The sequence below is a fragment of the Muntiacus reevesi genome, chromosome 9, assembly GCF_963930625.1.
Source record: "Muntiacus reevesi chromosome 9, mMunRee1.1, whole genome shotgun sequence".
Lineage (NCBI taxonomy): Eukaryota > Metazoa > Chordata > Mammalia > Artiodactyla > Cervidae > Muntiacus > Muntiacus reevesi.
The window spans coordinates 56,394,549-56,410,892 of NC_089257.1; the positions used below are offsets into that span (position 1 = coordinate 56,394,549).

At 49.7% G+C, this 16,344-nt stretch overlaps 1 protein-coding gene across 2 annotated transcripts in view; it reads right to left on the minus strand.

Annotated features, from left to right (window-relative positions):
- PLEKHA7 (pleckstrin homology domain containing A7) overlaps positions 1-16,344 on the minus strand; it is a 213,264-nt gene that overhangs the window by 10,179 nt on the left and 186,741 nt on the right. For both annotated transcript variants that reach the window (XM_065944881.1, XM_065944880.1), the window contains exons 14-23: positions 15,262-15,330; positions 15,005-15,085; positions 13,663-13,812; positions 13,047-13,148; positions 6,969-7,077; positions 6,580-6,806; positions 3,443-3,631; positions 3,230-3,347; positions 1,268-1,371; positions 573-773 (exon numbers count right to left, since the gene is read on the minus strand). In XM_065944881.1, coding sequence (XP_065800953.1) covers positions 573-773; positions 1,268-1,371; positions 3,230-3,347; positions 3,443-3,631; positions 6,580-6,806; positions 6,969-7,077; positions 13,047-13,148; positions 13,663-13,812; positions 15,005-15,085; positions 15,262-15,330 — 1,350 coding nt within the window. The remainder of the gene's footprint in view (positions 1-572; positions 774-1,267; positions 1,372-3,229; positions 3,348-3,442; positions 3,632-6,579; positions 6,807-6,968; positions 7,078-13,046; positions 13,149-13,662; positions 13,813-15,004; positions 15,086-15,261; positions 15,331-16,344) is intronic.

Sequence of the window (16,344 nt, forward strand, 5' to 3'; positions counted from 1 at the left end):
CAATGGAATGTTTCCAAAAGGGACCTAAGGCGACTGTGGGCAGGGTGCAGTGCCTGGAAGCACCACCAGAGGGCAGCAGGCAGCCTGGCTATCCTGGGGCGCAGGGCCTGTAGGTACCGCTAGCTGTGGGAGACCCCCCGGCCCTCAGGGCTGTAGGGCTCCACCCTGCTCAGTTGCTCCCCAGGGCACCTGCTTGGAGGTTTGGGAGGCTGGCTGACTTGCACTCCTCAAATCATAGCACCATCTTTCTCCTCCAACTCTGTACTTCCCATGTCCTGGGTTCAGGTGAGGGACTCAGAATGCCGAAGAAGGGCCTCTCCCTCAAGCTCGACTGGAGACCTGACCGTGGACGCTTCCTCTGGCTCCTGGGCTCCTGCCATGACATCCTCACTCTTTCTCTAGTTCGGGGCACCCTCAGACCACGTCACTTACGTGGCCTGGCTTGTGGACACACAGCCCACGGGGCGTTCTCTGACCCACTCTCTCGGGGGTGAGCTGGGCTTGGGTCTGGGGGCCTCGGGGAAGCTCTGCTCCCTGTCCCAGCCCCGCCTGCCTGGACCCTCCTAACATACTGAGCCGAGGTCTCCCGGGAGCGGTTGGCTGAGGTAGCGGGACGAGGGCAGCCCCGTCCTCTCTCCTTGGCTCAGCGTCCTCTTGCGTTCCCGGACCAGCGCCTTCTGGTGCCGCTTCATGCGCTCCAGCTGCTCCTCCGCGCTCATCTTGCCCCGCTGGTGGTCTCCTGAGTACAGGCGCTCCAAGGCACTCTTGGGTCTCTGAGGGGCAGGAGGGGCAGACAGGGCGGCTGGGTGAGAACGGAGGGCGGCCGGCCACCTGGCTTCAGCCCTGTCTCTCTTACACACACACAGACACACACTCACACACACACTCTCTCTCCCCTCTAAGCACACTCAGAGACATGACAACCCAGCCCTCACGGGCCCTCTGGCAGCACCCCATCCTGCAGATGCAGAGCCTGAGGCCCAGGCCTGTCCCAGTGGGCACACACGCACAGCGTGATGGACCAGAACCCAGGCTGTGGTTCACTGGGTGGCAGTGGGGAGAAGGGCGGGAGCCCTTGGGAAATGGAGGGGGCGGTGTGATGCCCCTCTTGGTGGGCAGTGGGGAAGGCATCGTAAGCATGTGGTGACAGGGATGCTGAGCTGAGGAGGGGCCAGGGCCACCTCACAGGACAGCCCGTCACTCAGAGCCCTTCCCTCTGTGCATGAGGGAGCAGTGAGCCCTTCGAGAACGTCTCAAGGCCACTCACAGTGTAGGTCATCTTGCTGCTTTCGGCATCTAGACCCCTCCGCAGGGTGACGTAGGGCGCAATGGTGGATGACTGCTGGAGCCTTGACATGGACCCCGAGAGGCCTTAGTGAGGAAAGAGAAGCGAGTGGATTTGTGGTGAGGAGGACAGGCCACCAGCCCTTTCTTGATCACCTCCCACTCCCATGAGAGGACCACAAGGACCCAGCCAACAACCCATGCTTTTTCCTCCCCAGGGCCTAGAAAAGCAAGGCCCCACGTAAGGAATGAGGGGCTAGCTCATGGGTGCCTTCTGTCCCTAATGGGGGACAGGGTCCCTGAAGATCTGAGGACTCCCCACATCTTCCCTCACATGCAGAAGACTGGGCTACTTGGCAGGAGGAAAGAACAGAGGCCAAGGAATGCCCTTCTTCTTGATGAACTCCTATGCGTCCTGTGTGGCCCAACCTGGATGCCCTGCCTGTGAGGAGCCTTTTTAAATGCCCCAGGCAGAATCAGTTATTCCCTACACTCTTCAGTATATTCACCGGTTACTGCACTAACCATAGTGTCAACATGCCTGTCGGCAAATTCAACACCTAGTTCAATGAATGAACAAATGAAGAAGGGAAAGAAGAAGGCACCAAGCATTCGCTGAGTCCTTGAAGCATTCGCTGAGTACTGCCTGATAACAGGCAGGCACTGTGCCATGTGTTTCTTATAGATTTTGTTCCACTGGCCCTACAAGGGAGCATTACCTAACCACTGTGACGGTGCACAATCTAAAGTTTAGAGAAGTTAAGCAACTTGTCCAAGATTATGTGGACCCACAGTCCAAGCTCTGTCCTCTAGCAATGTTCTTATCAAGGCTGGTCCCTGACATCTGAAAACGGGCATCATGTTGACACCACTAGCGTTGAGCACATGGGAAAAAGAAAGAAGAATGTCTTGCAGTGCCCAGAGACTCCTGAGCAACTAAGATCTGTCCTGCCCCACGGGCCTCTAACACCGCCATTGACAAACACATCTAGGCTGAATGAAGAGAGCAGGGTCCCCAGGCACAGTGCCAGGGGTCGCTGTGGCCCAGCTCAGCAAAAGCCAGTCCCCTGCCGGGACCAGCTCAGGCCACAGCAAGCCTAGCCAGCATGGTGGGCTGGAAGTCACATAACTCCACAGGTGCCCGAACCACAGCTGTGTGGCCTCCTGTTTCCACACCCTGTCTATGAAGGAAAGCACCTGACCTCCCACCAAATGGGGGGAGTGTGGTTAACCAGCTCAGGGGTTCCACGCAGCCTCCCTCTAAAAGGATTTCTGAGGAAGAGAATCTGGCTATGGGGGAAAATGGGGCATGGGTGAGCCTAAGGGCCTGTCTGCTCCCACCCCCATCTGGAGAGGGGAGAAGAGTAAGAAGAGGGCCCAAAGGAGAAGAAACGTGTGTTTGTTTAAAGAAGGGACTTGTTGAGTCTTAGAGTGACATAGATGAGGAGAAAACCTACGGAAGACCCGAGCTGGTCAAGCTGATGGCAGACAGCCCACATCTCAGCCTGTAAGGTGCAGTGGCTCGAGAGCCAGAACAGGCATTATACTCTGACTCTATCCCTTAGTGGCTAATCGGCAAGTTATTTCATTTCTCTGGGCCTTGGTTTTCTTACCTCTAAAAACAGGGTAACAAGAGTACTTCTCTCACAGGATTATTATGAATCTTCACTAAGTGAATATAAAGGGCTTATATTATAACAACAAACACAATTACCATTGTTCCCAGGGGGCAGATGTAATAAAAGAGGACGAGAATCAGGATGTGAGCCAGAGGTAAGAAGGATGGGCCCTGTCTACGGCCCAGAGGCCCTGGATAGCTGCTACCCCAGGGAGGCCCCACGCCGCAGGCAGAAGAGCTGCGAGGAGCAGGTGAGGGCTGGGGGCGGGTGGTGATGTGGCTGCGGTGGGGGTCCCTGGGAAGACTCCGTAGAAAGCTGCGCCTTACCTCTGCCTGGCAGCGTCTGGTACCTGCTCTCAGAGCCCACGAGGCCCAGGGAGGATGGGGCCGTGTCCCCGCTGAAGGTGGCCAGCTCTGGCTCGCTGACGTATGACCGGAGCTCCACCTGCGGGCAGTCAGAGGTCGTCACAGCTGCCCCGGGTCCCGCCGCCTTCCCTCTCCCCACACTCAGCGGGCACCCCAGGGGTCCTCCCTGCTCACCCTGGAGTCCCCGTTCACACACTGTCCCTGCTCCCGATCACGCTTCCTCTCATCTGACTGCCGCTTGAGGCCCCTCACTGAAGTGTGCCGGATGATGGTGGCCTCCCTCGGCAGCGGGGGCACGGCCGGGGGCTGGTCCTCTGGGCTGTAGAGCTCGGGGAGTGGGGGCCTGGGAGGTGCCTCGTCTTCCTGTTCAGAAACAAAACCACAACCAGCGCCCGGTGAGAGGATGCCGAGTGGCCCAAAGGGCCAGAGCAGGCCACCTGGGGCCTGTGAGGCACGACCACCTCAGCCCAAAGATGCCAACACTTCCCCTGGTTGAGCTGTGAGGGTGGGTACACCTCTGATCCAAGCCCATCCTTCCCTCGGACTCGTACATCTTCCAAGTGTTAACTATACACAGGTTTCCAAGTGTTAGCTACACACAACCCAGAACTCAGGACATGGGCCCACGCTCTCACTCCACTCGCTCATCTGTATATGTCAGCACCCCACCACCTCCACCCCACCCGGCTTAGACGGAGCGGGCTCACAATCCTGCACAGTCTCTGGATCCTTCAGCAGGCTGCGGATCTGAGCGAGGACCATCTACATCCTCCTGCCCTTTCCATCAGAAATGTGCATGGTTACGAAATATTTCCTCCTGCCTGACCCAGGCACTGAGCAGGCTGTCCGGATGGGTGACTCACTGCCTTCTCTGCAGCCCACTCCCTGGGCCGGGATGAATGTAACTATTTTCCTTGAATTGCCCTGTCCACAATGCTCTCCGAGGGCTGTGGCCGCCCTACAGGCTGACAGCCTGGCCCCTGACTGCCATGAACACCCACTCCTGGGACAAATGACCATCCAGACTCTCTCCTCCTAAACTCCCCCTTTCTTAGCCTAATTTTGCTTTGGTTTTCAGATTTTTTCAGTGTTTAGGAAAGGGAGCTGCAAGCTTGTTTTGCAAAGGTTTATCAGCATTCTTCTAGAGTGACAGACTTCATTACTGTGTGAAGGTTAAGCCGCCTACCCGAGACACCCAGAGGCTCTCTGAGCATCAGTGGTTTCCAACCCTGAACAAGATCTCAGAATCACCAATTCCTAAAAAGCCCCCTGGAAAGATAAACATAAACCATTGATTGCCTTTGACTGAAGGGAACAGAAAGTCTGGACATAGAGGGTAGAAGGGAGACATTTTATTACACACTTTTTTATATCCTTTCACAGTGTTGTCTAATATAAAAAGTAAAAGACATTAAATTTTTAAAAAATCAAATAAAAATGAAAGAACTATAGCTACACGCAGCAATGGGATGAACTTCACGAATATAATGTTGAAAGGACACAAGATAAGAAAGAATAAATACAGTTATGATAAATGGATAAAGTGTTCAGGATACAAATATAGGTATCAAAACAAAACAAAAAAGCAAGGAAATTATCTGAAAAGTCAAGATAGTGGTTACCCCTGGCAGAAAGAGAAAAGAGCCTGCACTGGAAAGGGACCCACAGGCCCAAGGGCTTCTGACCACCGGCCAAGTCCTATCTCTTGGTCTGAGTATTGGTATGAAATGTGGAGTCTCTTTTTTATTATTTATTAAATTATATATTCATGCTTTATGTCAATTATAGGATGAATATCACTATTCACAAAAATAAACATAAAACAATATAAATATAAAATAAATCTGAAACAATAAAAAATGGTGAAACTGGTGAACACATATAAAACTAGAAGGTGGGTTTTACACCACCCTCTCCCGTGAGCCTTATGCCCAACCAAGCTGAAAAGCCTCGCCTCTGAGAAACAGCAACCAAGTGTGAAGAGGAGCCTCTGTGATCATCTATTTCATGCTGTGTGTTCTGCACAAGGGGAAACTGAGGATGCTCAGATGGGGGGTGAGCCGTCCCAGAGGGACGGAAGGGCTGGAATCCAGGCAATCCTGCTCCCAGGCCTTTCCCCTTTGCTCCTGGTCCCAGGGGGCAGGCATCTTGCCTTATGGTAGCAGTGTCTGCCCCAGCCACTCCTGTTACTTGTTTTGCTATTTCCTATCTCCTGCCTTGTGACTGGTGCTCCATGACTTTCAGATCTGGGAGTGGGAAGGAGATCTCAAGATAAAGTTCACAGCGACCCTGGGTCCTGGCACTTGTTTTCTAGCTCTGGGCTCTAGACCATGGCTGGAAGCCGGTGGATGGTGCAGACCAGGTATGGAAGACCAGGTATCATGTATTTTAGCCAGCACTGGCTACTGATCTTGTCAGACGTCCTAAGCATACGTGGTGCCCAGCTATAGCTCCTCCAAGCCCTTGTTGGCAGAATCCTGGAGGTCTCCATTCCAAGCTCCTTTCTGCTCTGGCTTCCCTGTCACTTGGATCAGGCCCCTCATGCTTTCCAGCCAAGGCTGGCCTGGCCCTGGAATCATGAGCTATCACAGTACCTGACCGCACCTTCTATTTCCTTAGAGCCTCCTGTGCTCCCCGACTCAGCCAAGGGCTTGGCTCCTCTCTGTGCCAGGCAAGCCAAGGTGCTGGCTCAGGCAACCACATGGGCTACATACTGACCTGAACATCGGCTGAATGTCCAGTTAGATGTCAGATGGCACAAAGAATGGTCAGAAGACGTGGACTGGATTTGCTAATATGGAGACCTCATGCAAATTTTGAACACCTTGGGCCTCAGTTCTCTTATATGTGGAATGGGAATACTGACCTTCCTGTCTACACTCCGTGAGGTCACTGGGCAGACTGCGTGTATCCTCACAACCCAGCCCCATGCTCGGCTGCAGGTAAAGAGTCTCTTCCGCTAAGAGGCGCTCCCTGTCCACCGACTTAACTACGAGTGTGCACAGAACCCTGCCTGGGGCAGCCGCACACTTCCCTGCCCAACACAGATCATAAACTATGCCTTCCTCAGTGCAGTCACTTCCTTTTGCCCTGCCTTAGTCTTCCCAAATGCAGAATGGGAGGGCTGGACTAGGTCACCTCCAGGGGCCTTTCCAGTTCTGGGAGACAAAGCAGGACCTCATGGCTCTGGCTGGTCTGTCTGACCAAGTTTCCCTAAAAGCTTCTCTCCCAAGAGCAGTGGAGCTGAGGACAGGGTGGGACACGCACCTGCCAGAGAGGCAAGTGCTCGGCTCCCGGCCCTCAATACTCACCACTTTGGGCTTGGTCTTGGTTGGTGACTGAAGCGGGGATGTCACCTTCCTCAGCTGGGGCGGGTGAGGTCGGTACGGCACGTAGGTTTGCAGCTGGGGGAAGAGTCGAACCTCCAGAGGGGTCCGCACAGGGCTGGTGGGAGGGCTGGGCTGCAGGGGCGGCTTGCTCTCAGAGGTCGAGAGTGAAGGCACAGGCGGGTGAGGAAGCAAAGGCACCGTTTTTCTCTCTGAGGGGCGTGGAGGGAAGCAAAGGGTGGAATGGAATGAACATCTTGCTCAGAGGACAAGGGCAGTGACGTCTGCCACAAAGACCCAACCTCCCCGGGGCCATCCCCCAGCACTGGGCGCTGGCCTCCGACAGCCCCGCCCCAGGAAGACGGTCAGCTCACCTGGATTTTTGACCGATTCCACTAGGATTCTGAAGTTCTCTTTATTTGCACTCAGGCCTGCAATGACGTCTTCAATCCTCCAGAGATCCTTCTGTATCTGAGATTTCTCCTGAAGAAGAGGAAGTGGGGGTTCATTCCCTTCTTAGCTCCTCACCAGAGGCTTCTTCTAGGACTTCCACTGTCATTTCAGACAAAGCCCCTCACTCTGGGGGAGGTATCCCCTTGAGAAACCCCACCAGGGCTAGAGACAAGCCTGCTTCACAGTTTCCTGGACAAATGCAGACGTGGGAGAGACCCCAGGTCCAGGAGAGGAATCTCAGAGGAGCTCTCACCAGTGCACCTCGCCTGTTTCCACTCCATTTAAGAAAAGACTGCCTAAAATACAGAGTGATTCTATGAGGTTATCTAGAGCAGCCAAATTCAGAGACAGAAAGCAGAAGGCTGGTTGCCAGAGACTGGGAGAAGGGGGAAGAGGGATTGTTGGTTAATGTGTACAGTTTCGAGTTTGCTAGATGAAAATCATTCTGAAGACTGAGTGTACAGCAACGTGAATACACTTAACGGTACCAAAGTGTATCCTTACAAATGGTTATGGCGAACTTTTATGTTAGGTATATTTAACAATTTAAAAAACAGACTGTTTCAGGCAACCACAGCAGAAGGGAAGAGAAGACAAGGATGAGAAGTGACATGATCCCTAGAATATAAAGAGCATCTTTTTAACGACAGAGCTGAGTCCTGGGATTTGGGGTATAATATAATGGGCAGAGTAGACATTATTTGGCAGTAAAAAGGAATGAAGTACCACATCTGCTATAACATGGAGAAACCTTGAAAACATTATGCCAAGTGAAAGAAGCCAGGCATGTAAGTGCCATATATTTATGGTTTCATTTCTATGAAATGTCCAGAATAGGTAAATCCATATAGAAAGTAGAGTAGTGGCTGGCTAGAGCAAGGGTGGAGTTGGGGTAGGGATGAGGAGGGACTATAAACAGGACCACGTTTCTTTAGGGGCAAGATGGAAATGTTACACAACTGATTATGGGGCTGATTATACAACTCTGGATTCACTAAAAAATCAGTGAATTGTGTACTTAAAATAGTGAGTTTTATGGTATGTGAATCACATGATAAAGCTGTTTTTTTTTTTTTTTTTTTTTTAATAAAGTACAATGGGAAAAGAGCCAAGCTACATGACCATGTGCACACTATGACAAGTTACAACCAAAACCCCCTGGCCCCTAGAGAGATGTGAGCAGGATCTGCGTGACGAAGGGATCGTTGGCATCTTTCAATGTAGTTGTTTGAACATCAGATATAGTATTCTTTTAAGTTTAAAATTATCATGTCCTACCCCATGGACTTAAAAAGGAAGGCTCCACACCCATATTTCCTCTCAAAGCTCCCTGCCAGCCTCAACTGGAAGAGTTCTCAGGTGTGTTAATATTTGTGGATCACTGGTCCTGGATACCTCCCCACAGGGCCCGGCACTGAGCAGGTTCTCAGTACGTGAATGATGAATAAGCAAAGGACCAATCACATAAAATCCCCTGACCAAATACTGCCCAATAGCCAGGACAACAGACATCTGAAGCCTCCCTCCTAAGCGGGGCTCTTCTACTCTCTCTGCCTGTCCAACACCAGTGCACATCCTCAGGGCTGATGTGCAAATAGCTGGCTTAACGCTCAGCTTCCCCTTAAGGTACAAGGGTCCTAAGACAGACAAGTTACTGAGCTAATGGGATTGTCTCTAGAGCTGAGGCCCCCACGCACAGGGCTGGTAAAGGAGGGGTGTGGGGTTAAGGTCATCACTCTCTCTCCTCCCCGGCAGTCTACCTGGCGTAGTTCTACCTGTCAGTTCACAATCCTGCCCCCATTTTCCCTGTCACGCCAACATGTAAGAGAAGAGCAGAGAAAAGCAAAGGCCAGAGAACTTGTATCTTTCTCCAAGGACGATGGAATTTCAGAACTGGACGACAAGGTAAAGGAAGCCTTAGGGGGAGCAGCACAGAGGGGTTTCATTCCTGTGTCCTTGCATCACACTGGGCTGGAAGGCCCCTATGGACTTCCTTCAGCAAAGGTCTGAACTTCCTGTCCGGAAGCAGGGACACTTACAGGTAGCCTCACCTGTCACCGACTCTCACAGACACCTGCAAGTTCTTTTATCCTCTGGTTTCCCTACTCAGGTGGCCGTGAGGATCTTCATAAATAAAGCACTTATCTTTGCTGAAAAGGCCATGGGCTTTCTCACAGCCAACCTTGGCTAAAGAGAGGTGAGTTTCCAAGCATCATTACTGAGAATTTGCATATGGGGCTGCAAGTCTATCTCCAGTGTCAATGATTTATTTAGGACTCTCACAGCTTGCCTGGCCTAGAATTACACCAAAGAAGTTAACACCGAGCCTGCTCAAAGGAAGGCTTTGTGAGCTTCCCAGGTCACTGTGGCACTCAGGCAAAGCATGAGCAATGCCACTAGGCTAGGTAGAAATCAAGTTGCAGGGCCCTGGCTTCAGACTGGCCTATCTCCTAGTAACTTACAGGACTGAGTTCTCTACAAAGCCTGTGACAAGACCTGCATGCTGTACCCATTTGTTTAGGGGAGAGGAAAAAAGGATTCCGGGCCTGCTGTGTGTTAAGTCACCAAGAACTAAGGCACGTAGAAACACAAATAGCCAACGATCACATGAAAAGATGTTTAACTTACCAGTAATTAAATAAAAGGAAATAAAAGCCAGATGTCCTTTTTTAGCAGGCAGACTGGCAAAAACTAAGGAGGTTGATAACATCAAGTGTTGGCAAAGGTTTGAGCAAAAAGGTCCAGTACTCTTATGCACTGTAAGTGGGAGGGCAAATGAGTGCAGCATTTTAGAGGGTGGCTTCGAGTTACCTGCTAACATTTAAGAGGTATACTCAATTCATGGCCATTGTTAAAAAGCCTACAACTAACAAATTCTGGAGAGGGTGTGGAGAAAAGGGAACTCTCAGACACTGTGGGTGGGAATATAAGTTGGTGCAGCCCCTATGAAAAACGGTATGGAGCTTCCTCAGAAAACTAAAAACAGAACTACCATATGGTCTAGCAATCCCATTTCTGGGGATACACCCAGAAAAAAACTGTAATTCAAAAAGATACATGCACCCCTATGTTCATACAGCACTATTCACAGTAGCCAGAACGTGGCAACAACCCATGCCCATTGACAGATGAATGGGGTAAAGAAGATGTGGTACATACATACAACGGAATACTACTCAGCCACAAAAAGCATGAAACAATGCCATTTACAGCAACATGGATGCAACTAGAGATTATCATACTTAAGTCAGAAAGAGAAAAATACCATATGATATCACTTATATGTGATACTTCGGCCACCTTATGCGAAGAGGCAACTCATTGGAAAAGATACTGATGCTAGGAAAGATTAAAGGCAAAAGGAGAAGAGGGCAGCAGAGGACAAGATGGTTAGATAGCATCACCAACTTGATGGTTATAAATCTGAGTGAACTTTGGGAGATAGTGGAGGACAGAGGAGCCTGCCATGCTGTAGTCCACAGGGTCTCAAAGATTTGGATGCAACAACATGTGGAATCTAAAATATGGCACAAATGAACTTATCTGCAAGACAGAAACTGGCTTGTAGATACAGAGATCAAGACTTCTTGTTGCCAAGGGTGAGGGAGGGAGGGAAGAAGAATGATGGACTGAAGTTTTGGGTTGGTAGATGCAAACTATTACATTTAGAATGGATAAACAACAAGGTCTTAATGCATAGCATGGGGAACTATATTCAACATCCTGTGATAAACCACAACGGAAAAAGTATGAAAAAAGAACGTGTATATATATATGTATAACTGAGTTACTTCACTATACAGCAGAGATTGGCACAACACAGAGAACTCATCACACTTCAATTAAAAAAAAAAACTCACAAATTAAAAAGGATGTGTACTAAAAAAAAAAAAAAAAAAGGATGTGTACTGATTTCAACTCAACAAGTCCACTCCTAGGAGCTTATTTTAGATAAATGCTCATAAATAAGTTCTGATAGGCAATCACATAGATGCTCATTGTGACACCATTTACGAAAGCAAAACACTGCAAATGACTTAAATGCCCATCAGAAGAGGAATGGGATATCCACCTATGAAATACTATGCAGCAGTCAAGAACTAATTCCATTCACTTAGACCAACAAAGTCTAACACGATTTCTGAGATCATGGAAATCTTCTACGTGTGCTGTCCAATACAGAAGCCACTAGCCACATGTGGCTACTGAGCGCATGAAATGATTCTGGTGTGACTAAGGAATACATTTTTAATTTAGTTAATTTTAATTAATTTATGTTTCAATTTAAATATCTATCATGTAGGGCAGCATAAACTTGGGAGTATCTTTCCTGGAAAGATTTCCATAACATAAAGTTATGGCAAAAAAGCAAGTTACCAAGCAACGTGTTAAGTATGATTCCTCTTTAAGGAAACCCAACTACCTCCCCCAATAACTTTTGTGATACTACACACATGCATTCATTTGGAAATGCATAGGTCATGGTCTAATGGCACTGACCACATGCAGGGAAGGTGACAGGACAGAGAAGGGAAGGAAGGAAGAAGAGCTTTTGTGTCATTTTCTGGTCTTGTTTCTCACTGTGTGGACTTTTCAGAGAGATGCATTTGTGTGTTATCTGTACAATTAAAGAAACAAAAGGAATGAAAAACTAAAAAAAGAAAAACTACTGCTGAAATTAATGTGGATGGTTGAAGTCCAAGAAGATAAGTATAATGAAATAGTTTGAGGAACTAGTAACTAGAAACAATCATTTGAAGGACTCTGCTAAGAATATCCACCTATTTACTTTTAAGCCACCATGATAAATCTGGGGATACAAAAAGAATAGCAAAGAGCTCAAATGAAGGAAGATTATGGGAAAACCCAACAGCCACAGGAGATAAACAAACTCTAGGTAACTTCATAGGTCACCCCTGAACCACAGGCAAGAATCTCCTCCACGTGGTCCTGGAGCAAGCTCTCCGGACCAGCTCTAAGCAGTGAGTGAAAGCACAGCAGGGCCTGGGAAAAGCCTTCTAGTCCACAAACCTAAACCTTCTCCCAAATTCTGGGGTGAATACCCCAGTATTCTGGGGTGATGCTGATGTGCAGAGAGTCAACACATTCATTAAATCACTTGAACAAAGAGGCCTGGCTATAACTAGTTCACCAATTAGCAAGCCTCGCCCCAAAGCTGGCCCAGCATGGTGCCTCATACACAAGAAGCCTCAATTCAATGCTTGCTGACTTCAAATAAATAGAATTATGTCAGGGTCCTGAAGAGGGGGTACAGATCTGAAGGTGAGTTCAAAAGCAAGTTATTTTCCATTTTCAGAATTTTGAGGGTGGGGTGGAAGCCCGGTTGGGCACTCCAATTGGGGAACACCAGCAGCCGGAAGACCCAACCTGAAGAGGGAAAACCACACAGGGCCTCCTTTCTCTCACCTTTGGAGGCAGAGGCACCTATCAACGGGGTGCCCTGGTTTTAAGGCAGGGAAGGCAGGGCTCAAAGGCTGCCTATCCTGAGCGAGGCAGGGGCCACAGCAGTGGGTATCACCCCATCTGGCCTGAATTCACACTGCTGATCCGGGAGGGACTGATAGCATCTATCCTCAGGAGTCAGGGAGGGGAGGAGATGGGGCTTCCTGCTGCTAAGTGAGCAGCTAGGAACCCAAGACAGGGCCAAGGACAAGGAAGACAGATCACCCTCCAGCGCCTGTAAGGTTCTCAAGGTCAGTACCATCTCCTCTTGGGGCTGTTTCCCCAGATGATTTGTAGAGAAACCCTTAGAAAAATGCTGAGGAGCTTGTCTCTCAGCGCAGAGGCAGGGGGAGTTGAGGTGACGCTTCTCATGACAGCCTGGCAGTGGCAAGCGTTCCCCGAGACAGCTTGGGGTGGTGCGCAGGCTAAGTTCAGGTGGACACAGAGAAGGCCCCTGGGTAAGGCTCACAGCCCCCGTAAGTGCAGACTCCAAGAAGAAACCAGAGCTCAGAAGGGATGAAGAGCCCTTGCGTCACCTGGAAGAAAAAGGCTCTTCTGTGTTGCTCCTGCAGGGTCTGCTTTAGCTGCTCCACATCTCTTTCTAGCTTTAGGTACTCATTCCAGGCATTTTCCATCTCCTGTGGATCAAAGAAATGCTTCCGATTCTCATTTATCCCATGCCCGCCCCTCAGAAGGCCCCGAGAGCCCCTGTGCTCCTGACCACTGCTGACCCGACTACACAGGAAGAGGGCAAGGGGTGCCTGAAGCGTCTCAGGCCACCTGCACTGGTCCGTCTCCCACCCCTGCGGGTGCTTGGCCACCACATCAGACAAATAAAGGAGTAGAAACTCTGACGTCTCAGAGTTAACTGCACACAGATCGGGGCAGCAGCGGCGCAGGCTGCTCCGAGACGGCGGACCCCCCGGGGGTCACTGCCGTCACCCAGAGGCACTGACATGCACCTAAGGCAGCGGGAGAGACGGATGTGTCACCCCTGACAAAGCAAGCTACTGTCAGGAGGCAGTCTTCTGCTATTCCAAGACTCTCGCCCCTGGCCACCTTCTCATCTATAGGTTGGGAGACGAGAAAAGCAGCCCCCTCCCAGCCCATCCTGGGGAGGGCGGGGGTGGGGACGGGAGAGCATCTACGCACAGTGGACTCTCTGGAGAGCTCGGCCCGGATGTGGACAAGGTCCTCTTGCAGCAGCCTCTGCTGGTAGGCGATCTTCTCCAGGTGCTGGGGCTGGTCTCGGTACTGCTCCATCTGTCTGTGCAACACCTCCAGCACGGACTCTAGCTGGTCCTGGGCCGGACCAGGGCCAAAGAGCAAGAGGATAGCGAGACAATTCCCTGGTGGCCCCCTGCCAGGCCAGCAACTAAAGAAACCTGCTGGATCTAAGCAAGACTGAAGAGGCCAGCACCCAGCTAGGGGCCTGAGAGTCAAGGTCTTTGAGTCCAGCTCTGACTTTGTCTGCCCACTGGGTGGCCTCCTGGGGACAAATCGCTGAACAGTTCTGTGCCTCAGTTTCATTGTCTATAAAGTGGGCATAAGGCCATCCACTCCTTAAGGGGATAAACTATGAGGCTAAATCAAAGAACAGATGGAAAACTCTCTAAGCTGTTGAAGAAGGAAATTATAAGCCAAGTCCTGTTGTTTAGCCTAAGAGATTTATTTAGTAATGTCTTCTCAGGTATGGAACCACAGTCATAATTAACATGTTGGCCAGACTATGACTGCTGGTTAAACCATTTTATTCACCATTAAGTGATCTTTTCAATATTCTGGATTAGACAACAAATTACCTTTCTTGGGTGTTCCTTATAAACTATACTCCTGCTTGAATGTTAAATTTTTATTTCTAAGGTTTAATTTTAAGATATTTAAATGTTCAGTTTATGTATTTGAACTACAATAAACCAACCCTTTTTATTTAAAAAAAAAAAGGCCATGTTATTTATAAACTTTGAGTATCACTAATGTAATGACTTGTTAAAATGCAGAAAAAAATTCACATACAGTGTCTAAGAGACCAAACATCAGTGGCTACCAGCCCATTCCTCCGCTCCCACCCATACTTGCTTTCCCTACAGCCAAGATCCTTAGAGCAAAGGAACCTTAGGAAGAGACAATCTCTGCCACATTACGACTCTGGCCGCTTCCCCCAAGGCAGCGCCCCATCCCTGGGGTTCAGGGATGTGGCTTCATCACTACAACTCAGGCCTACCTCTCAGGACTGCTGGGGAGAGCTGGGTCAGGGCAGAATTAAGGTTGTGGATGTGGTATTTGGAATAAGTAGGCTGAGGTTGCCCCACAAGGCTTCCTCTGGGTTCAGAGAGAAACCCCACAAGATACCCTTAAAATGTAAAGACATTGTTCCGGATAAAGTAATATCTGCTGTCCAATACTTAACACAAGAGTCCAGTCTATATTGAGGAAAGACAAGATGACAAAAGCCCCACCACCCAGCCCAAGATCACACAAAACTGATACACACTTTGTTCTCCTTAAGGGCTCGTATCTTGTCTTCCAAGTCCTGGAGGACCCGATCTTGTTCACAGAAGACGCTCAGCTTGACCTGTGAACAAGAATAGGTTGAAGAGGGCCTGGGAGGACGAGGAAAGGGCATGGCCTTGGAGAGTGACCCGAAAGCCTTTGGCTACGGAACCATCCAAGCCCTGCCTGAAGTTGCCCACCCCGGGTCTGGGGGCGGCGGGCAGGCGAGGGGTTGGCCTGTGAACCCTGCTCACTCACGTCAATGTCACTCTCGGCGATTTTCACCGGTTTCAGACTTCGGTCCTTGAGGAGATCCCGGCCTGTCATCTGGGAGGTGAACAATTTAGAGAAGATTTAACCATGGGGTTCAGAATCAGAACTCAGGAGGGAAAGTTCGCCCTACAACAGACAGGTGTGGAAGTCTCGGCAGCGGTAGGGAGGGTCACGGCACAGAAAGGGAAGAAACATGGGCAACACCTGCTTTATTTTTACGCTTATTTCATTTCAGGGAAAAAATAAATGAGATCTTACTAGTACTTATAAATTTCTCAAAGAAAATATAGACTTTCAAGCTAAGAATCAATAGTAAAGGCTTAAATTTGGTCCAAATGAGTTCAATATGAATCATGGAAGATTTGCCACTGATAAGAGAGAGTTTTGCTACTAAATCTGGGGTCAAATGTGATTAACAGAAGTCCATGACCCCCGCCTGGGGCTATGGAGTGAGTGGACCAAGAAGAACTAGCAAATCCCTTGGGCATCATTGAGCCCTTAGTTCAAGGAAGTCTAAGCAACCCCCACCCCCACAAAAACAATCAGCCTTCCTCATTCTCCACTATTTAGCAAGAGGATCTGGTCAAAGGAAGAAGCACCTGGGTGATTCCTGGCTGGGGTTTTCAACTAATCCCTGAATGGCTGAGGTTGGTCTGAACTTGTAATACAAGTTACCCTGTCCTCTCAAGAAAAGAAAGCGCAAAGCAGCAGCCAAAAACCACCCAAACTTAGGGGCCAGCAGAATTTCACAAGATCTGCCATCTTTTCCTGGACCAGTGGCGGGCGACACGTCGCCCTTCACTCACTGCTCACTGGCTCCTGCGAAGTTAAATAGGAACTCTCTAGGCCACGTTTTCATTTCCACCAAGTCTCCTTCTTTGTAAAAAAACTGCAGAAGCAGAGAGACCTTTTTCACAGATGCACCCCGATGGCCAAACCATGGTCAGGGACGGCCGGGTCAAATGCCCCTTATAGGGGAGGCCACCTTGCTGAACTCCGGTTTGCAGATCTGGCCAGAGAAATGGAGGGTGGAGGGAGCTACAGCAGAGACAGATGGTGTGCACACTA